Source organism: Aquarana catesbeiana, linkage group LG04, assembly GCF_042186555.1.
Source record: "Aquarana catesbeiana isolate 2022-GZ linkage group LG04, ASM4218655v1, whole genome shotgun sequence".
In the NCBI taxonomy this organism is placed as follows: Eukaryota; Metazoa; Chordata; class Amphibia; order Anura; family Ranidae; genus Aquarana; species Aquarana catesbeiana.
In genome coordinates, this window is record NC_133327.1 from 42,649,603 (window position 1) to 42,673,323 (window position 23,721).

At 44.4% G+C, this 23,721-nt stretch overlaps 1 protein-coding gene across 1 annotated transcript in view; it reads right to left on the reverse strand.

Moving 5' to 3' along the window:
- Positions 1-23,721, reverse strand: part of LOC141139201 (cytochrome P450 2K4-like) — a 47,577-nt gene that overhangs the window by 20,133 nt on the left and 3,723 nt on the right. The window contains exons 2-4 of the mRNA XM_073625119.1: positions 23,474-23,636; positions 21,164-21,313; positions 11,787-11,947 (exon numbers count right to left, since the gene is read on the reverse strand). Of these exons, the coding sequence (XP_073481220.1) occupies positions 11,787-11,947; positions 21,164-21,313; positions 23,474-23,636 (474 nt within the window). The remainder of the gene's footprint in view (positions 1-11,786; positions 11,948-21,163; positions 21,314-23,473; positions 23,637-23,721) is intronic.

Here is a 23,721-nt window from a genome sequence, read left to right on the forward strand (position 1 = left end):
TAATGGAACTTGTAGTTTTGCAACAGCTAATTGCATATCCCTGATCTAAGGTATCGCTGCCTCTGCCTGCTATTCCCACAAGACTTGGAGTGCAATTTGAATATGTCACTACTGTGCTGTTCTCTGTTCTCCTTGCTTGAAAGGAAGCTGGATCTATGGACCTGCTTAATTTTGTCTTAATACATTTTGTGGCTGTATGCTTTAGGCACTGGTGCTGGTGCCACAACACTGCAACCCCTCACAGATACTCTAGTTGAGCGCAGGAACGTGCCCTGCTGCGAAATATTACAGCAAAAATTGTAATTGCACGCCCCTGTTAAACAGGGGCAGAAAATTTGGGCCTTAGGCAGTGGTGGTGGTGCCACAACACTGCAACCCCTCACAGATACTCTAGTTGAGCGCATGAACGAGCCCTGCTGCAAAATATTACAGCACAAATTGTAATTACACTCCCCTGTTAAACAGGACAGAAAAATTGGGCTTTAGGCACTGGTGCTGGTGCCCTGAAACAAAAATTTTCTTATAAGCTATCAACGTGAACATTGAGGAGGAATAGGATAGTCACTCAGCATAACAGGATAGTCACTCAGCATCAGCATAGGCAGTCTTCAAGGGATCTCACATTCATAAAAAAATTAATCGGTTAAATCAGCATCAGGTGCTTTGTAGCTGGTGATCCAAGACTGATTCATTTTTATGAAGGTGAGCCGATCAACCGAGTCTGTGGACAGGCACACTCTGTGATTGGTTACAAAGCCTCCAGCAGCACTGAATGTGCATTCAGATAGAACGCTGGATGCAGGACAGGCTAGTAGCTCAATTGTATACTGTGCAAGCTCTGACCAGTGATCCATCCTCAAGACCCAGTAACCCAGTGGATTTTCGGTTGGAAAGGTCTCCAAGTCTGATCTTGCCCCAAGGTATTCCTGCAGCATGTAAATCAGACGCTGGCGATGGTTGCTGGAACCAATCAGACCTTGGGGCTGCAGACTAAAAAATTGTCTGGACGCATCGGTCAGATGCACACCTTTTCCACCTCTCCTTCTGTGACTGACTGAAGCCTCAGCATCATGTTGTCCAGGAGGGCCAGGAAATTGTAACCTCCCAGGCTCTGGAAACACATTGCACAAACCTTTCTGCAAGGCCTCCCAAAGATGTTTCATCCTCTGCTCCCTCTGCGAAGGCTGGATAAGTTCCACAACCTTACCCTTGTAACGTGGATCAAGAAGGGTTGTCAGCCAGTACTGATCCCTCTCCTTGATACCATGAATCTGAGGATCCTTTCGCAGGCTTTGCAGGATCAGGGAGGCCATGCAGCGTAGGTTTGCTGAGGCATTCAGTCCAGAATCTTCTGGGTCACTAAGGACAACATGATCCTCAGCCACCTCCTCCCAGCCACGTACAAGTCCATGGTTTTCTGGGGACTGAAAATGATCCCTTGAAGACTGCTGCTGATGCTGAGTTCCAGGCTCCACCTCCATGCTGACACAATCCTCCTCCTCCTCCTCTTCCTGTGTGATAGGCTGGCCTGCAGGAATTACTGTCTGGATAAAGAGGGCCTTGAGAGGTAAGGAAGTCCTCCTCTTCCTCCCTCTGTTCTGCCTCAAGTGCCCTGTCCATTATTCCACGCAGCGTGTGTTCCAACAGGAAGACAAGAGGAACAGTATCACTGATGCATGCACTGTCACTGCTCACAATCCTCATGGCCTCCTCAAATGGTGACAGGACAGTGCATGCATCCTTGATCATTAGCCACTGGTGTGGCGAAAAAAAGCCAAGCTCCCCTGACCCTGTCCTGGTGCCATACTCACACAGGTACTCACTGATGGCCCTCTGCTGTGTGTGCAGCCGCTGCAGCATTGCAACGTTGAGTTCCACCTGGTGGGCATGTCACAGATGAAGCGGTTCTTGGGCAGGTTGCATTCCTTTGGAAGGTCAGCCAGCCGAGCACTGGCATTTTATGACCGGCGGAAATGCCCACAGACTTTCCTGGCCTGTCTCAGGAGATCCTGTAAGCCCGGGTACCTGCACAAGAACCGCCGCACCACCAAATTAAGGACGTGAGCCAAACAGGGAACATGGATGAAGTGTCCCTGTCGGAGGGCGGAGAGGAGCTTGGTGCCATTGTCGCAAACCACCATTCCTGGCTGAAGCTGGTGTGGCATCAACCACCTCTGAGCCTGTCCCTGCAGAGCTGCCAGAATCTCTGCTCCAGTGTGGCTCCTGTCCCCTAAGCAGACCAACTCAAGCACCTCATGGCATCTTTTTGCCTGAGTGCTTGCATAGCCCCTAGAACGCCTACGGAGCACCGCTTGGTCCGAGGACAAATCTGCACAGGAAGAGGCCATAGAGGAACAAGAAGAGGAGGTGGTGGAGGAGAGAGGTGTGGCAGAATCACCACTAACAGTATTTTGGAGGCGTGGTGGCGGAACAAGCTCCAACATTACTGCACCCTGTCTTACATCCTTCCCAGCTGCCAGCAGGGTTAGCCAGTGCACCATGAAAGAAAGGTAACGTCCCTGTCTATGCCTGCTGGACCATGAGTCAGTGGTAATATGCACCTTACCGCTGACTGCCCTGTCCAACAAGGCCAAGACATTGCCTTCCACATGCCGGTAGAGATCGGGAATGGCATTCTGAGAAAAAAATTGGCATTTGGGAACCTGCCACTGAGGACATTCCAAAAATTCTCAAAAGGGGGCAAAGTCTACAAGCTGAAAAGGCAGCAGTTGGAGTGCTAGCAATTTAGCCAAACTAGCATTCAGCTGCTGAGCATGTGGATGGCTGGGACCAAATTTCTTTTGCAACTGGGGTAGGGAAATTTGCCTGTTACAATTGGATTTAGATGTACCGCTAGCAGATTGCCCGCAAGTGCTTGGGACACCTAATTGTACACCTTCATTCCTCTCAGTGCAGGTCTCTGAGAGGACTGAAGGTATAGTGGGGTTGGAGATCCCAGCTGATGAGGAGCAGGGAGGGATCCACCTTGTTCTTTGGTGTGGGTCTTTTAATACTGTTGCCAATGAACTGCATGGGAGCTCGACATATGTCTGGTCAAGCATGTGGTGCCCAAGCGGCTGCTGTATTGGCCACACTTGATACGCTTCAGAGGTATGTTGCAAACAGCAATGGTGTGATCTGCTGCACATGTCTCAAAAAAGGCCTACAGCAAAGAATTTTTGAAAAAACGTGCGGAGTCAGCAGTGCCCTGCACATGCGGAGCTCTGTGGTGTGATGCAGTCAGTTGGCTGTCCTTAAGCTGGCCCCTGGAGGGCATGCTGCCTCTTCAGGACATGATGGTGGGGCTAGGGAAGGAGTGATTGATGCCATTTAGCCGATGGAATAGGCCGCTTTGGCAGCTGCATTGGCAGCCAAACTTCTCTTAGCCTGGGTGACAGAGGATGAGGAAGATGAGGACAGCTTTGTCATTCACTCTACCAACTCTTCTGCATGTTGTGGCTCAACACGGCAAGCTGTCAAAAAAAAGGACAAGTGTGCCCCACGGCCATGTGCTAAGGATGCACTGTGTCCAGCACTGTTGGCTGTAGACACAGAGCCTACTTGCCCTTTTTTAGTGGCCTGTGAGCGTCTGCCTTTCCTTGGTGGCCTTCCAGACATGCTGTAAAATTGGATTAGCAAAACACCACCTGAAGTTTACTAGAAAAATTACACCAGGAATGGCCTGCAGTCAGGTATAGGCTTGGCTAGACTAGAATGCAGTGGATATATATGTAGGAGACTGTATATATATCTTTATGCACTGTAGGTCACTGAATCACCTGCCTGGCCTGCCTGCCTGAAAGTGTCATTGCAAACGTACACCTGGAATGGCCTGCAGTCAGGTATAGGCTTGGCTAGACTAGAATGCAATGGGTATATATGTAGGAGACAGTATATGTATTTTATGCCCTGCAGATCACTGAATCACCTGCCTGCCTGCCTGCCTGAAAGTGTCGTTTAAAACGTACACCAGCAATGGCCTGCAGTCAGATATAGGCTTGGTTAGACTAGAATGCAGTGGATATATATGTAGGAGACTGTATATATATTTTATGCACTGCGGATCACTGAATCACTTGCCTGCCTGAAAGTATATTTGGAAATGTACACCAGCAATGGCGTGCAGTCAGATATAGGCTTGGCTAGACTAGAATGCAGTGGGTATATATGTAGGAGACAGTATATATATTTTATGCACTGCAGATGACTGAATCACTTGCCTGCCTGTCTGCCTGCCTGAAAGTGTATTTTTAAACGTACACCAGCAATGGTCTGCAGTCAGGTATAGGCTTGGCTAGACTATAATGCAGTGGATATATATGTAGGAGACAGTATATATAGTTTATGCACTGCAGACCACTGAATCACTTGCCTGCCTGCCTGAAAGTGTATTTGGAAACGTACACCAGCAATGGCCTGCAGTCATAGGCTTGGCTAGACTAGAATGCAGTGGATATATATATATATATATGTAGGAGACTGTATATATATTTTGTGCACTCCGGATCACTGAATCACCTGCCTGCCTGCCTGAAAGTGTATTTGAAAACGTACACCAGGAACTACCTGCAGTCAGATATAGGCTTGGCTAGACTAGAATGCAGTGGATATATATATATATATATATATATATATATATATATATATGTTGGAGTCTGTATATATATTTAATGCACTGCAGATCACTGAATCACTTGCCTGCCTGCCTGCCTGAAAGTGTATTTGAAAATGTACACCAGCAATGGCCTGCAGTCAGATATAGTCTTGGCTAGACTAGAATGCAGTGGAGACGGAAAGTATTCAGACCCCCTTATATTTTTCACTCTTTGTTATATTGCAGCCATTTGCTAAAATTATTTAAGTTCATTTTTTTTCCTCATTAATGTACACACAGCACCCCATATTAACCGAAAATATACACAAGTACACAGAATTGTTGACATTTTTGCAGATTTATTAAAAAAGAAAAACTGAAATATCACATGGTCCTAATTATTCAGACCCTTTGCTCAGTATTTAGTACAAGCACCCTTTTGATCTAATACAGCCATGAGTCTTTTGGGGAAAGATGCAACAAGTTTTTCACAGCTGGATTTGGGGATCCTCTGCCATTCCTCCTTGCAGATCCTCTCCAGTTCTGTCAGGTTGGATGGGAAACGTTGGTGGACAGCCATTATAGGTCTTTCCAGAGATGCTCAATTGGGTTTAAGTCAGGGCTCTGGCTGGGCCATTCAAGAACAGTCATGGAGTTGTTGTGAAGCCACTCCTTTGTTATTTTAGCTGTGTGCTTAGGCTCATTGTCTTGTTGGAAGGTAAACCTTTGGCCAAGTCTGAGGTCCTGAGCACTCTGGAGAAGGTTTTCATCCAGGATATCCCTGTACTTGGCCGCAGTCATCTTTCTCTCGATTGCAACCAGTCGTCCTGTCCCTGTAGCTGAAAAACACCCCCACAGCATGATGCTGCCACCACCATGCTTCACTGTTGGGACTGTATTGGACAGGTGATGAGCAGTGCCTGGTTTTCTCCACACATACCACTTAGAATTAAGGCCAAAAAATTCTATCTTGGTCTCATCAGACCAGAAAATCGTATTTCTCACCATCTTGGAGTCCTTCAGGTGTTTTTTCAGTAAACTCCATGCGGGCTTTCATGTGTCTTGCACTGAGGAGAGACTTCCGTTGGGCCACTCTGCCATAAAGCCCCAACTGGTGGAGGGCTGCAGTGATGGTTGACTTTCTACAAATTTCTCCCATCTCCCGACTGCATCTCTGGAGATCAGCCACAGTGATCTTTGGGTTCTTCTTTACCTCTCTCAACAAGGCTCTTTACCCCCGATAGCTCAGTTTGAATGGACGGCCAGCTCTAGGAAGGGTTCTAGTTGTCCCAAACGTCTTCCATTTAAGGATTATGGAGGCCACTGTGCTCTTAGGAACCTTAAGTGCAGCAGAAATTTTTTTGTAACCTTGACCAGATCTGTGCCTTTCCACAATTCTGTCCCTGAGCTGTTCAGGCAGTTCCTTTGACCTCATGATTCTCATTTGCTCTGACATGCACTGTGAGCTGTAAGGTCTTATATAGACAGGTGTGTGGCTTTCCTAATCAAGTCCAATCAGTATAATCAAACACAGCTGGACTCAAATGAAGGTGTAGAAGCATCTCAAGGATGATCAGAAGAAATGGACAGCACCTGAGTTAAATATATGAGTGTCAGAGCAAAGGGTCTGAATACTTAAGATCATGTGATATTTCAGTTTTTCTTTTTTAATAAATCTGCAAAAATGTCAACAATTGTGTGTTTTTCTGTCAATATGGGGTGCTGTGTGTACATTAATGAGGAAAAAAAATGAACTTTTTAAGCAAATTATTATTATTATTATTAAGGATTTATACAGCGCCAACAGTTTACACAGCACTTACAATATAAAAGGGAGACAATACAGTTATAATACAATAAAATACAAGAGGATTAAGAGGGCCCTGCTCAGAAGAGCTTACAATCTAATAGTTACATAGTTACATAGTTAGTAAGGTTGAATAAAGACACCAGTCCATCCAGTTCAACCTGAGTGAGTGTGGGTCTACAACCCTGACCCTTTTTCCCTAACCCTGAACATCGCACACTCACATCAATCCCTGCCCTCAATCCAAGGTCCCCATTCATATACTAGGGCCAATTTTGGACAGAAGCCAATTAACCTACCAGCATGTCTTTGGAGTGTGGGAGGAAACCGGGGTACCCGGAGGAAACCCACGCAGGCACAGGGAGAACATGCAAACTCCAGGCAGGTAGTGTCGTGGTTGGGATTTGAACCAGCGACCCTTGTTTACTGCTAGGTGAGAGTGCTAACCACTGCACCACTGTGCCGCCCTATAGGGTGGGGCAGGTGGTACAAAAGGTTGTAACTGTGGGGAATGAGCTGATGGAAGTGGTAGGAGATTAGTTGGAGATGTGATAGGCTTTCCTGAAGAGATGGCTGCAATATAACAAAGAGTGAAAAATTTAAGGGGGTCTGAATACTTTCCGTCCCCACGGTATATATGTAGGAGACTGTATATATATTTAATGCACTGCAGATCACTGAATCACCTGCCTGCCTGCCTGCCTGAAAGTGTATTTGAAAACATACAACAGGAATGGCCTGTAGTCAGGTATAGGCTTGGCTAGACTAGAATGCAGAGGATATATGTAGGAGACAGTATATATATTTTATGCGCTGCAGATCACTGAATCACTTGCCTGCCTGCCTGCCTGAAAGTGTATTTGGAAATGGCCTGCAGTCAGATATAGGCTTGGCTAGACTAGAATGCAGTGGATATATATATGTAGGAGACTGTATATATATATTTTATGCACTACGGATCAGTGAATCACCTGCCTGCCTGAAAGTGTATTTGAAAACGTACACCAGGAATGGCCTTTAGTCATGTATAGGCTTGGCTAGACTAGAATGCAGTGGATATATATGTAGGAGACGGTATATATATTTTATGTACTGCAGATCACTGAATCACTTGCCTGCCTACCTGAAAGTGTATTTGAAAATGTACACCAGGAACTACCTGCAGTCAGATATAGGCTTGTCTAGACTAGAATGCAGTGGATATATATATATATATATATATATATATATATATATATATATATATGTTGGAGACTGTATATATATTTAATGCACTGCCAATCACTGAATCACTTGCCTGCCTGTCTGCCTGCCTGCCTGAAAGTGTATTTGAAAATGTACACCAGCAATGGACTGCAGTCAGATATAGGCTTGGCTAGACTAGAATGCAGTGGATATATATATGTAGGAGACAGTATATATATATTTTATGCACTGCAGATCACTGAATCACCTGCCTGCCTGAAAGTGTATTTAAAAACGTACACCAGGAATGGCCTGTAGTCAGGTATAGGCTTGGCTAGACTAGAATGCAGTGGATATATATGTAGGAGACAGTATATATATTTTATGCACTACAGATCACTGAATCACTTGCCTGCCTAAAAGTATATTTGGGAATGTACACCAGCAATGGCCTGCAGTCAGATATAGGCTTGGCTAGACTAGAATGCAGTGGATATATATGTAGGAGACAGTATATATATTTTATGCACTGCGGATCACTGAATCACCTGCCTGTCTGCCTGAAAGTGAATTTGAAAACATACACCAGGAACTACCTGCAGTCAGATATAGGCTTGGCTAGACTAGAATGCAGTGGATATATATATATATGTAGCACTAACTCACGGTGGAGCTGCTGGTTTAAAGCGGGCTGTTGCCGTCAGCTTTGTTACCTCAATTTCACCAGAACCGAGTCTAGGGTCCCGTTGAGTTTAATCCCAGACAGTGTAGATACCAGACACTTGAGTATCTTTTCCAATGCTTTAATAAAAAGTAACTGAAGGAAGTAGCAGGAAAGAGGTAGGAGAAGAGTTGCAGGGAAGTTCAAATACCTTTTCTTGATGTAGTATTATGAATTGGAATCTTGTAGATGAAAGTACTCTCCTTTTAGAATTGAATCTTTGCCCACCCAGATAGGTTTCTCTCACTAACCTAGCAACCGGCACACAGCACGAACAAAAGTCTCTGCCACAGACTTGAATTGAATAGAAACCCATACGATCCTCTGCCACAGGATGTAATGGTTTACGATGGACAGCAAACACAGCACTAGAACCTTTAAGCCAACCTGGCAGTACTATGCGGTAGGTTAACTTTAGGATGCGTCCTCCAACTGAGTCAGCAGGCCCCTCTCCAGACCAGCACTCTGCATGATCCTTCCATGATGGGTCCTCCCCTGGGATCTTCTCAGTTGTCCAGCTTCTTCTCATAGGACAGACAGCACAAGACCATTCCCTCGCCGCTGTGGTAGGCCCCAGAGAGGCTTCTGGGCCCACCCACACGCTGGAGCAACGTGGTCCTCCCGGTCGGAGGACCACGCAGTAGTACTCCTAACACATACCTGTCGGCCAGGAGGGCCAGCAGGTGGAACGAAAAAAAAAACCCCTGAAACATGGCGTCTGTCCCATATATACCCTCTCCCAGAATGCAACTCGGAGGACCACCTCCACCGAGTTATCTCCAGGACAGAAGAGCACCCATACGCTTCAGCGCATTGCCTTTCCAACATCGACCCATGGCGACAATGACACTCACAGGCACAGTGTGAAACTACATGCAACACAGCCAAACTGGAACAGAGGCTAAATCTGATGTATAAAACAGATAACCCACTAAATTTACCTGTAAGCGGTAGATGAAAATCTACCAGCGCTACATACTCCCCCCACTACAATAGACGTTGTCCTCAACATCTGTCAAAATAACTCCCAAGCCTGAGAGTAGGTAATTGAACTTAGAACTTGGATAAGGAAGAAGAAAAGACAGTATAGAAATCTTACAGTTTCAACATTTATACAACAACATGTTCACATTCGCAAAAGAAATCACATTAGAACCGTCACAAACCCCACTATCTATCTAGCTGAAAAGCCTAACAGCTTGATAGGAGATCCAAGTGTTCCTGAAAAAAAACACACTCTAGATATGTACAGTATCATCACTAAACAGTTTAGGAGCAAAGCCTCATTCCAGAAGAAGAATGACACTCTCTTCCCACATATTTTCCTTTTAATGGAAACAAACTAAAGTAACTTAAAAGTCCATCCCTATCTTTGAGTGGATTACATCCTTTCAATAAAGAAAGTCCAGCTAACGAAGAATCTTTGGACTGGAAAATGCTGAGGTGAATATTATCTCTTGACCACGGAGATCTCTAGACACTGACACTTTCTAACTACACACCCCAAAGTTCCTTTTCATAATCACCAATAAAACCGAGGATCTGGCAATGTCAGTTTCTTTCCTAGTTTATCCACGGTAGTGATAAAGTATACAACATCATCTTTTCTGGGTCTGCAAATGACCACTTTGTCAGCATAGATGTGCCAACCATAGTTCCAATGTAGGAAACATCCATTGAAACGTTCATCCATGGCAACAGAACACCCAGCTCTCCGGAAAGGTTTGGCACAGACAAATAGTCCCAAACAGCTTCACGGTACCACTGTTCCCGGTTGGTCTCAATTTCCTGCATAATGTCCTGAGTAACATAGGGAAATTCCAGACCATATTCTGTAGCAACTTGCTTGGGGAGCACTCTCTGTAAACAGGCAAGTTTAGGCAAAGGTCTATTTTCCCCCAAACCAGGAGGCACACAAGAATTTGGTGATTTACTCACTATAGATCTGACGGGTGTCGAAAGCAAACTAGCAACTTTAGACAATGTCTCTTTGGTAGTACTGTGCAGCTCCACGAAAGGTGATGTCTTCCCAGAATTCAGGGCTGTCCACTCTGAGAAGGTTAAAAAAGAAGCAACATCTTCACCCTGGGCCCACAACAGTTCCTGTGACATTGTTTCAAACACATCATCATCACCGGAGAGATCCGACATAGAATCTAGTTCCGAGTCTCTCAACTCTTCTGCTGGCAAATATTTACAAAGAGTCCCAGATATGTTCCCCTTTGAACTCTCACCCGTTCCTGACGTGGACTTCTCACGGATCCATGTATTTCTCCGGCTCCGGTTCGGGTAGTCTCTGGGGTAGGCCTCGACCACGGCCGCAGGAAGCCTTCGCATATCCCACCATCCTTGGAACAGGTGCAACGGGGATAGGTGTAGTAGACATGGAAATAAAGGTGATGTCCGTTGAGGAAGGGGTAACAGCGACATCTCCCTTGGGAACACTCACAGTAGCTGATGAGATCACGGCCTGTTGCTCTCTAGCAGCAATGGCAGTAGTTTCCACTGTGGCAATTCCTGTAGCCCAATCCACACGATAAGCATGGGGCGACATGGTAGGTTGCTACACCATGAACAAATATTCACTCGAATTTGGCGCGAACGCCCCATAATGTTCGATCTTCTTCGAACAATCGAAACAGCCGATGTTAGAGTCGAACTCATGTTCGAGTCGAACTCAAAACTCATCCCTAGTAATCAGTTGGGTAAGTGTGACATGAAGAAACAAAGTCCTGAACCCCTACCAAGGTGGCCATCCCTACACAGAGTAACAGTAACAGGGAAAATGAACAGCTTCAGCGAGCCAACAGGGAATACTGGTTACTGGTGTTTTGCCTTCTGACTGCTTTTTTTGGGCATAGCCTCCACAAAACAGGTCCTCTTTAAGGTTGTGAGTGGTTGGTTGAGGAACGAGTTGAACACAGGAACTTTCTTATCTAATATATTTAGGAAATTGGTGTCCAGATACCACCATAACCTTGGTTCCTAAGAAGTCTCGTTAAGTCAGTTTGTAACCAGTCAACACAGCATAGTCTGTTGTAGCACAGAGAATATTGTGAAGAAATTTAGAAGTAGGGCTGTATGTTCAGACAGTGTTTGAGTATCCTAATGTTCCTAACTATCCTTCTTATCTACTATTATTCTGCAATAAATCCAGGTGAGCACAAGTTATTTTTCCTAACACTGTACAGAAAAAGGACACCATTGGATGTGCCTAGAGGCTACAACAAAGTAAGTGGGCTAGAAAAACTAGTTGATTTACTAAAACTAGAGGAGCGTGCAAAATCTGGGGCAGCTTTGTATAGAAACCAATCAGCGTCCAGGTTTTTTTTTTTGTCAAAGCTTAATTGAACAAGCTGAAGTTAGAAGCTGATTGGCTACTATGCACAGTTGCAATTTTTTTCATTCTCCAGTTTTATTAAATCAATCCCAGTATAGCCTATTTTCACACATACAAACACACTCCAATTGTATTTTACCGCAATTGAAGGACTCCCAACCAGCTTCATGTTCTCACTTATAAGTCCAAGGAGTCGGAGTAAAATAGGATGTTGATAGTCAAAACGGTGCCCAAAGATGATTGACATAATTATATTTCCAATGGCAAAATTTGTTTTTATGGTCAAGTCTTCTGGTTTGCCTGTTATGACAGAAGAACAAATCTAGATCACCAGTGCAGCAATGATTACTCTTGAAATTCAACAGTAGCCTCCCTGGCGGTATAATTATGTCAGATTTTTGCGTCTCAAAGCGGTACAATTATTTTGCATAGAAATTTGGTATTTTATATTGTAGGCCTGTAATTCTTAGCAATAACACACTTAAATCTGTCCAAACAAGAGTCTAGTAGATATCCCGGGTATGATAAAGTTTGAAACACAAAATCATGAATTATAATATAATAAATCAATATAAATAATTATAAAAAATAATAATATTATAATAATAATAAAATGATTTTCCCCACGATTCACTATCGCTCAATTCTGCAAGTGTTCTAATTTACTATCGCTGTTTTCTAGCTGGTCTAAAACCACTTTTGACGTAAAGGGACACTTTTTGGTTTGCTAGGGACAATCTCCATTTTCCAGGCAGAAAGAACAGTATATATCATATAAAACTGCATACAGGGCACTGGACAAACCACTAGGGACAAAAGGGATGTGAAATAATTTCATACAGTAATGTAATCTGTAATGCCGTGAACACACGGACGGACTTTTCGACCGGACTGGTCCGACGGACTTTCCAACGGACTTTCGACTGAATTTTGATGGACTTCCGACGGACTTTTGAACGAACAGACTTGCCTATACATGATCATACCAAAGTCTGACGGATTCGTATGTGATGACGTACAACCGGACTAAAATAAGGAAGTTGATAGCCGGTAGCCAATAGCTGCCCTAGCGTGGGTTTTCGTCCGTTGGACTAGCGTACAGACGAACGGATTTTTCGACTGGACTCGAGTCCTTCGGACAAATTAGAAACCTGTTCCAAATCTAAAGTCTGTCAGATTTTTGACCGAAAAAGTCCGCTGCAGGTCCAATGGAGCCCACACACGGTCGGATTGTCCGCCGGATTCGGTCCTTTGGACCAGTCCAGTTGAAAAGTCCACCCGAGTGTACACGGCATAAGAGTATAGTGTACTGTATGCATAATGATTTTTAAATTTTTTTAATTTGCCACTGGGCTCCGCCCCGTGCGTCGCAACACTCGCAGGGAACGGAGCCCAGCACACAGAGTCTTCGGGCAGGGGGCACAACCCACAGACACAGCAGAGGGAAATCGCAGGATCCTGGGGACAAGGTAAGTTTACCGCACCAGGATCCTGCAATGTAATCCCGAGTGTGGCTCGGGGGTTACCACTAATGGTACTGAAATTTAGCCCCAAGCCACACTCAGGAAAACCACCAGGGAGATTAAATTGGAGCAGAAGCAGAAACTACCCCATATATACCTGTAAAACCCAAATACATATTATTAAAGGCTAAGTTCACTTTTTTCTATTTCCAGCTCCCCTATGTATTAATATAGCATTAACCTTCTTCTTTTACAGAAATAAATAAAAAAAAACTTTCTATTTATCCTACACAGCCCTTACCTCACTGTCCAGCTTGTTATATAAAACAAAAACTTTTCCATTACTTCCTGAGTAGACCTTAGGATGTGACACAGGAACAAATTGACCAGCTGACCTAATTAACACACATGTAGATAAGGAGAGCAAAGTCTTTATTTAGTTACAGAATATTGACGATAAAAACAGCTTACATGTTTCGGCAAATAGCCTTAGTCATAGCCTATTGGCTATGACTAAGGCTATTTGCCGAAACATGTAAGCGCTTCCTATTTTAATTTCTATATGAATTAACATGACCAATAAACTACTCCGGGAGCGGCGTATACAGCAGCCACAACACCCCCAGGCACCCAGGAACCCCCCCTATGCCCAGATCCTCAGTCAGGAGAGACCTTAATTCAGTAGCTCTGATCCACACAGAGAATCCAAGGTGGTGTCCACGGCCCAGCCTCATGCTGCCAGCGCAGAAGGCCTCCGGGAACACAGGCAAATGATCGCTCCGGAGACACTGCACCACTCCCTGATGGCTCATGTGAGTACCCAGCAGGCGTTGACACCCTCTCCAGCCTCCGCAGAGTCCCTGGTAAGCCACACCATAGAGGACTATGTCTTTTCCCCCATGGGGCCTAATATAGCCTGTCATGCTGGCACCTCACCCACTGACTACCAGGTCAAACACTATGACTTTCCTATGGCTGAGTTTTACCAGAAACTGTCAGATCTCCTGGAAAGAGGCTTGGCTCACAGCGCATCTAAAATCACAGGAGACTTAAAATCTGACTTCCAGAATCTGGGAGCCAGAATGAAAACAATTGAGCATAAGCTAGACAAGACTGTTGCAGCAACAAACCAAAACTCAGATTATATCCAGATATTACAGGACCAACTGGATGTCGCCTTATCCAGAATTGACGACTTGGAGAACAAGTCCAGGAGATACAATATTAAAATCAGGGGCCTCCCTGAGTCTATCACCAATGTTCCAACAGCGGTACAGGATGTAATAAAAAATCTGATCCCAAATATCCCCCAACAGCGCCTGGAGCTGGACAGAGCCCACAGAGCCTTGGGACCCCCTAGGAAAGCACACTGAGAGACATCATTGCCAAACCTCATTACTATGCAGTGAAGGAGGAACTCATGAAACAGTCTTGAGCCATGGCTCGGGTACAATGCCAGGGTCACCCCATCCAGATCTTCGCAGACCTATCCCCCTCCAAAATGCAGCGCAGTAGATTCCTGAAACCACTGCTGTCAGTTCTGACACAAAAGAACATTAAATACAAATGGGCCTTCCCTTTTGCAATTAAGTTCTCCGATAATGGAAAGAACTACTCCTCCAATTTCTCTCGGAAGGTGAAAAACTCCTTCTCTGCCTGAAGTTTATCCTCCAGGAAGCTGACATGGACACGTCCAACAACATACCTGGATCGGCCAAAAGACCAACACCTACTAGCCCCCAATCCCCGCTCTGGAACAAGGCAAAGATTAAGGCTAAAGATAATGGTCCCCCTTGACCGTTCACTGTCTAATCTGGCTCCTTTTCTTCCTTTCTTACAACCCAGAGACGGGTTCTTGGTTCCACTGAACCCACTAATTAGAGATTCATCTTGTTTCACTTTTTGGATGTTCTCTGAACTGGTTCCACAGTTCTACAAATTTTTGGCTGTTTTACTGTAACAGTGATCTGACCTCCTTGGAGAATCACCGCTCTCTACCTTCAAGAAGTCGACGTCCTCAGGAGGAATGATTCAGACTCGTCCTCACCTCAGGGATCCTCGGTTACACAAAAAATGTTACCCTTTTTTTGTGTTCCCCCCCTTTTTTTTCTTTTTTTTTTTTTAGGGGATCCCACCTTGGTGTGGGAGGTCCAACAGTAAAAACTATGGGCCTCCTCCTTTCTTCGCCCCCTCAGGGGAAAGGGAAGGCAGGACCGTCCAGACAAGCCTTGGATCCATAAGTAATCCCTGTATTTCTGTTACCGATAGCTGTTATTTTGCACTTATGATATATTACCAGGGGCACCCTGGCTTGGGGTGGTCCCCATGTGCCGCCACCTACCCCTCAGATCCCAGTTGGTCTCTGGGGGCTAGGTTGTCTGACCCCTCATAGGACAGATGGCAGATGTCTGGCGAGAACTGAACCCTACTAGACATGATTTTACCCATTACTCCTACCCACACAACACATACGCTAGAATTGACCACACACTGGTCCCCTTGTCCCTTCTTTCTATTGTCCTGCATGCTCAAATTAAAGACACAGCCTTATCAGACCACTCTTTAGTAGTCATGTCTATCCGATCTGTTGCCCACTACACAAAACGGGGACACTGGAGACTAAATGAATCCATTCTCTCAGACCCTATCAGAGCCACAGAAGTTACTAAAGTGCTTTAGGAATACTTCAAACTTAACAATGTGGAAGATATCTCAGCTGAAACTCTCTGGGCTGCCAATAAGGCCTTTATCAGAGGCAATATCATCCAGATAGCCACTCAAACCAAGCGAGAACGAAAGGCTCACATTGAGCGACTAGAGAAGAATTCTATAGCCCTGCGGGCTCAACACAAAAAGAATCCTTCCGGCACCCCAATAGCCCAAATAGACAAAGCCAGACTGAAACTTAATTTAGCCCTGACCACTAAAGCAGAGAAAGCCATCCACTGGAGTGGCAACAAATTCTATACACAAAAGGACAGGGTAGGTCCATTACTAGCTACCAAACTATGCCCCCGAATAAAGGTCCACATCGTGACCAAGATTCGAAGTGCTGGTCAGGAACCTACAGCCAACCTGACTAAAATACTAGAGGCATTCCAAGGCTTCTACTTCAAACTCTATAGCCCCCCTACACAGACCAACAGAGACTCCATATCCAGGTTTCTGGATGACCTTCCCATTCTGTTCATAGGTACTAAACATGGGAACCTCCTGGAGGCAGCCTTCACGGAGGGAGAGGTGATGAAAGTCATCAAGGGCCTCAAAAAAGGGTCAACCCCTGGCCTAGATGGTCTTTCCGTCCCCTACTACCAAGCCTTCATGGGTACCCTGGCCCCATACATGACAAAATTCTTTAATGCCAAAACGCAGGGCGTCCCCCTGGGCACCCAATTCAACACAGCATACATCACGGTCATACCTAAACCAGACAAGAACCTGGAAGAAGTCGGAAACTATCGCCCAATTTCCCTAATAAACAGCGACCTGAAAATATTAACCAAAATTATGGCAGACCGACTCTCCTCCTTCATTAGTTCATATATACATAAAGACCAAGTGGGTTTCATCCTGGGTAGACAGGGCCCTGACCAAGTAAGACGAGCAATAGATATTGCGTCAATACTACAAACTAATTGGGATGGGGGCCTGAAACAACAGGGTCTACTTCTTGCTCTTGATTTGCAGAAAGCCTTCGACTCCGTGTCCTGGCCCTACATATTTTCCCTCCTGGAGCACTGGGGTTTTGGACAGCGCTTCAGGCCCTCTATTCCCAGCCTAAGGCTCAAATTTGTTTGCAAGGTTACTACTCTCGTCCAATAGACATTGCCAGGGGAACCAGGCAGGGGTGCCCTCTATCCCCACTCATCTTTGCCATTGCCATTGAATCCCTAGCCATAGCTATATGCCAAAACCCCAGTATTAAAGGGGTATCATGTGGCGACCAAACACACAAATGTGGTCTCTTTGCAGATGACATTCTCTTGTTTCTGACTTTCCCCCTAACCTCCCAACAATCTCTGCAAAGTTCTAGCAGAGTTCTCCAAAATTTCAGGTCTCGAGGTCAATTACTCTAAATGGCAAGCCCTTAGGGTCTCTCTCCCAACAACAACAGTCGTCCTTATCCAGCAGTCATTTAAGTTTGACTGGAGTGAATCCACAATCAGATACTGAGGGATCACCTTAACAGCCCGCACAGAAACCCTCTACACTAACAATTACCCGCCCTTCTACCGAAAACTGAAAACAGACTCTCCTGGCTAGGAAGAATAAACTCCATCAAAATGACCTTACTCCCGAGAATTCTATACCTATTCCGCCCCCAACCTATCCCCATTAGGAAAGACCACCTAAGATCGTTTCAAAGTAAGATACTCAAGTTTGTATGGGAAAACTCAGGATACAGAATCCCCCAACACACTTTTTATATCTTCACAGACGAAAGGGAGGGCTGGGATTACCACACTTGCACAAATACTACTTGGCGGCGAGACTGGCCCAAACTCTCCATAATTTACTCCAGACTCGAAAAACCAGACTGGGTCCGAATAGAAAGGCAAGCAGTTCCTTGTTTCACCTGGACTTCTTACTCTGGTGCCCCAAGAGAAACTGACCTCCAATTCTAGCCCCTTCGTTATGCCACTCCTGTGCCCTTTGGGACAACCTCCGAAACCGGCCAGCCCTGGTATCCACAGGACACCTCTCCCCAGAGCCTCCTCTCTCTTTCTCTCTTTTCCTCCTTTGGTATCTTTTTCACATTCCTGAATTATTATTTTTATTTTATTTTTTACTTTTTGTATCTAATGTTTTTTGTATTTCATGGTGTGTTTTAATCATGTATATGTGCATGAGTGCATGCATGAGTGTGTGCACACATGTACTTATTATCACTCTAAGGTGTGTGACAAATAGTGGCATACATATGGATCACCCAATATGCAGTATAGCTGATTCCCCTTTTTTGGATAATTGCCTGTAGTCAATTAAGACAATTAATGGGTGGAGCCAGTGATCCTTGGAGCTACTATTATTTTCAAAGTTTCATGTCTGTAATGTGGTTATGACTAAGGCCTTATAGGCTGAAATGCGTCAACTGTTCTTATTTGCGTTTGGTCACTGTGGCTTGTCACAAAATATTATACTTCTTAAGAACAATCACCGGAGTGCGGATCATCTTTTCCTAATCCACAGGACACCCTCTGGCACACTTATTTCACAATCCTGAATTTCCCCCAGACTTGGACATTAAATCCTATAAGTCATGGCTGGACTAACGGCTGTATCGTATAGACACTGCTTCACCCCCAAGGGTCCCATCACCCTTAGTCATGCATCAACAAATTAGAACTCCCAGACTCTGAGTGGTTCAGATTCGGGCAAATCTCAAACTTACTACAAAAACTATGGACGGATAAACCACTTTCACCCAAATTTACAGCTTATGAACTCTGGTGTGGGCAGGCCATGAAGCAAAGGGGAGGCATTTCTGTGATCTATTCATCACTCTCTTTACCGACAACCAAATCTTCCTACATGACAACCTGGGAGGCTGACCTCCAACACGAGTGGGACCTGGAGACCTGGCAGATAGCTTATGCCAAATCTTTCAAAGGGATCCTAAACACTTCCCTGATAGAAACCAACTTAAAGGTCCTAACAAGATGGTACCTAACCCCCACCAGACTTGCATCTATCTACCCCTTAGCAGATCCTCAGTGCTTCAGGAGCTGTAAGCTCCGGGGCATGGTGGGAGTGTCCCAGGATTAGTTCATTCTGGAAAAAAAAATGTAACCTCATATACAAGGTCACCAGCTGCTCGGTCCCCTGGTCCCCATCAGTCGCCTTACTTAATGCCCCCCAAATGTCCCCCAAATCTCCAAGTCTAAACAAAAACTGATTCACTTTATCCTCCTAGGAGCAAAGCTGACTATAGCTAGAGCCTGTAAACTAGGGATGGGCGAACAGTTCGGCTCGAGCATATGTTCGGGCCAAACTTTGGTTATTCAGATGTTCAGCGAACAACGGACATTATGCAGTGTTCGCAGCAAATTCGAAAGCCGTAGGACCCCGTTAAAGTCTATGGCACACTAACATGAAAAACCAAAAGTGCTCATGTTAAAGGCTTATATGCAAGTTATTGTCATAAAAAGTGTTTGGGGACCTGGGTCCTGCCGCGGGGGGGGGGGACATGTATCAATGCAACAAAAAGTTTTAAAAATGGCTGTTTTTTCGGGAGCAGTAATTTTAATAATCCTTAAAGTGAAACAATGAAAATTAAACATTCCTCTGAATATCGTGCCTGGGGGGTGTCTATAGTGTGCCTGTAAAGTGGCGCGTGTTTAGAACAGTACCAGAGCAAAATGACATTTCTAAAGGGAAAAAAGTCATTTAAAACTGATCGCAGCTGTAATGAATTGTCGGGTCTTGGCAATATAGATAAAACTCATTGAAAAAAAGGGCATGGGTTCCCCCCCCCCCCCAGTCCATTACCAGGCCCTTTGAGTCTGGTATGAATATTTAGGGGAACTCCAAACCAAAAGTTAAAAAAAAATTGCGTGGGGCCCCCCAAAATCCATATCAGGCCCTTCAGGTCTGGTATGGAAATTAAGGGGAACCCTGCACCAAATTTAAAAAAATAAATGGCATAGGGGTCCCCCCCAAAATCCATACCAGACCCTTAAGGTTTGGTATGGATTTTAACGGAACCCTGCGTCAAAACTTTAAAAAAGTTTGAGGCCCTTGCCCTCATGTTGATGGGGACAAGGGCCTCATCTCCAAAAGGAATATTTCATTTTTATTGTTTCACTTTAAGCATTATTAAAATCACTGCTCCCGCAAAAACTTTTTTCTGCATTGATACATGTCCCCTGGGGCAGGAGCCGGCTCCCCAAACACTTTTTATGACAATAACTCGCATAGAAGCCTTTAAAATTAGCACTATTGATTTTTCATGTTCGTGATCCATAGACTTTAACGGTGTTCACGTGTTCGTCTAAATTTTTTGCCTGATTGCATTTTCTTGTGCGAACCTAACCGTGGGGTGTTTGGCTCATCCTTCCTGGAAACAACCCAAGGCTTCCTTAGCGGCAGCACAACGCAAGATCTCCTGGATTATGTCCTAAGAAAAATTAGCAAGTATTCTCACAGACACAACCCAGAAATTTGAAATTGTCTGGGAACCTTGGGCCCTATTTGTAGGCATTTCGTTGACTCCCGGTGTTCTCCCCAACCAACCTGAATCCACAAACTAAGGACTGACTCATATTTCTCCCCCTATTCTTTCTATCCCCTCCCTCTCTTCCTTTCTTTTTTTCTTCCTAATAGTTTGAATTAAGGAGATGCTACATTTCGCACTTGACATTTAATTTTGTGCAGCAATGCAAATCTTGAGGTACATCAAATTCACCAATAGGGGTCCCCCTGTATTAGACTGTAGTAGACTCCCACAATAATTGCTTTCAACTTTCAGTTTCAGGTTACGGGGTGGGGTAGTGACGGTGGAGAGGGGGGGTACCCCCTGGCACAGAATGATCCCATTAGGGGTGCCGGGGGCAGGGATTTCCCCCTTCTGGTCCTGCTGTGGCTCCCCCGGATCCCAGCCCAGGTCCAAGATACCTCTGGAAGTCTTTATAAAGACCAGGCCATAGTTGACAGGAAACCCCAAGTGACCTGACTTACCATGTTGTATGTTGATATAACGTACTGTGATGACTTTTCTTTGGTTTGAAAAATAAAAACCTTTTGAAAGTAAAATAATCTGTCTAAAAATGTTCATCCCTTTTATTATAGACAACTGCTCTACTTTTAAAGTATATATGTCTTTTATAATCGTTTGTAATGTTTGTACAAATGTACAAACATTACAAAAGATGTTTGTAGACATATATACTTTAAAAGTAGAGTAGTTGTCTAATAAAAGGGATAAAAAATGTTTAGACAAATTATTTAGGTCCTTTCCTATCCCAGGAGTTCAGATGAAAATCTACAACATGCCCAACTACCCATCTATCAAAAAAACAGGCTTCGTGATGGAGACTTGATCTTAATTTTTTACCTTCTAATGATTTAAGTTCCTTAGTAAAAAATCCACACTCTTCAACAATCCGATCTTCTATGGTCTTCTTTCCCATGCCAAAGTCTCGTAATTTGCTGAGCGTGAACCTTCTCATGACTTTCCAGTTCTCTCCATGGCTGAATGGGACACCTGTGGAAGAACAGAAAATGAATAAGCCCTACAAGTCTTTATTTGTCATGTTATATCCAGAGTGTATTAAAACAAAAACTGGAGCCAAATCAGATTTTTAATCATTTGCTGACTTCTACACATTTCATATAATTACCAGTGAGTGTTGAGTTAGATCACACAAAACATTTGCTTGAGGTAACCTTAAGATACATTCAATCCAAGAATCCACATATTAGTCCTGTAAACTAGTTTTGGTAAATGAGTAGAGCTGGATGGATTAGACTTAAAGCAACATACACTATATTACCAAAAGTATTTGGATGCCTGCCTTTACACGCACATGAACTTTAATGGCATCCCAGTCTTAGTCCGTAGGGTTCAATATTGAGTTGGCCCACCCTTTGCAGCTATAACAGCTTCAACTCTTCTGGGAAGGCTGTCCACAAGGTTTAGGAGTGTGTCTATGGGAATGTTTAACCATTCCTCCAGAAGCGCATTTGTAAGGTCAGGCACTGATGTGGGCAAGAAGGCCTGGCTCGCAGTATCCACTCTAAATCATCCCAAAGGTGTAATTTTCTCCTTTTACAGCTGTGTTGATAAATAAGCTTCTCTAGTCGGATGGTCTCACCCATTTGAGTAATCCATTCTTGCACTGTGGGAGGGTCTGTAGACTTCCAGTGCCTCAGAATTATTTTACGGGCCTGAAAGAAAGCCCTGGCAATAGCACTTTTAAGGATGTCCTCTATTAGAATAATAGCTAGGACACCTAACAAGCAATGTTTAGGGGTCAATGGAATCTGGGCCAGGAAGACCCGGTTAAGAGTATTTTTAACATTCTTCCAATATAAATGCAGCTTTGGATACCTCCATAGAAGATGTATAAAATCCCAATGATCCCTACAGCATCTAGTGCAGGTGGGGTGATCAACAGTCTTTGATCACTCACTTCTCGGGCTTAGAGGCAGTGGGGGAGAGATGCAGCATCAGACCGATGCTGCATCCACCTAGGTGTGAATGAATGTTTCTTTTTTTAAATCCTGCACTTTTCTTTTAAGAACATTCTAGTGCAACCAAAAAGAGAAGTGGCATGCGGTCACACTGCACCACCTATAATGTTACAGCTATAAGAGTACTTGCTCAAGAGTTATGTTAAAATATCATATTAATTTACTTTTTGGAAGTGTTTTCTGTGGAACTGTTGGAGTTTTAATCACTGTGTTAATATAATTTTAGGGCCGTTAGTACTTAATAGCATGATTTTGTGTTGTACTCAGACTGCTTGCATTACATTTCTGAGCCAAGAAGCAAGGGACATTAAGACTTGTAGTTAGGTGTTCAGCAATAACTTGGCTCCTGAGTCTTTCTTAGACTACATCTCCCTGCAAGCTTTTAATTAAGAAGGGGATTAAAGGAAAGGCTATTAAAGAAATGTGTCCAGCGGCCCTGCTCTTTTTCTCACCAGGATCCATCAGTGAGCATCAGAGCTGCCATCCGGCCACTAGGATCGTGGCGTACTATGACCCTGTGAGCCATTGCTGTCCCTGCCTGGGTGGGCCTGCATCACAGTGCCACATCAAAGGATCCTCTGTCCCTATTGCTGGCAATCTGCGGAACTCGATCCAGGGGCCAACTCAGACCACTGTGTTCACATCTAGCTGACCTACCATATCCATCCTTACACTGGCTGGGGTACAGACCTCGAATCACTTCCTGTGTGTGCCGACTACTTTCAGGATCTGGTGATCGGGCTCATGCCCAAATTCCCTTCTCTTCAGTAACACTCAGCATATGGACACTGCATGCACACATCATAACCTGGTTTACAAAGGAACTTGTCACTTCTGCTATAAACATTATTAGCTTGCTAACTGCTCGAACCCTCTCTCCTTTGCTCTTTCATTTTCACATCTGAGCTCCAACGTGCCAGAAAAGACTGTGTTTAGGCCTGACACTTGGACTACCCTTATCCCATCAACTGCAGGATGTGAGTTGGCCAAGATACAGCTTAACCCCCCCCCCATAATAGAAGCAAAGTTTCCTGCAGGCCATCCTTTCTGTAGTCATAGCTCCCATAATTGAGCTCCCTGGGCACATTATTCATTTCTGTCTGCTCTGTTATTATGACCATTAATAATTGTTGTGTGTGTAATAGAATGTGTCAGTGTACTGTAAACATACCAAATCCTTTGTTCATGTCCTCAAACATTGGTATGTGGGGTCTTTCAGCAAATTCATCAGGATAGTCAACAAGTGCGCTCTTGACGGTCTCATAGCCAGATAATACCACCATTTTTACACCACCCATCTGGATACTAAACACAGATCCATATTGTTTTGAGAGCTGACAAGTTAAAAGAATGAAATAAGTAATGTATACAATATTTTGGGTACAAAAGGCATACAATTGACCAAAACAAAGACAAATT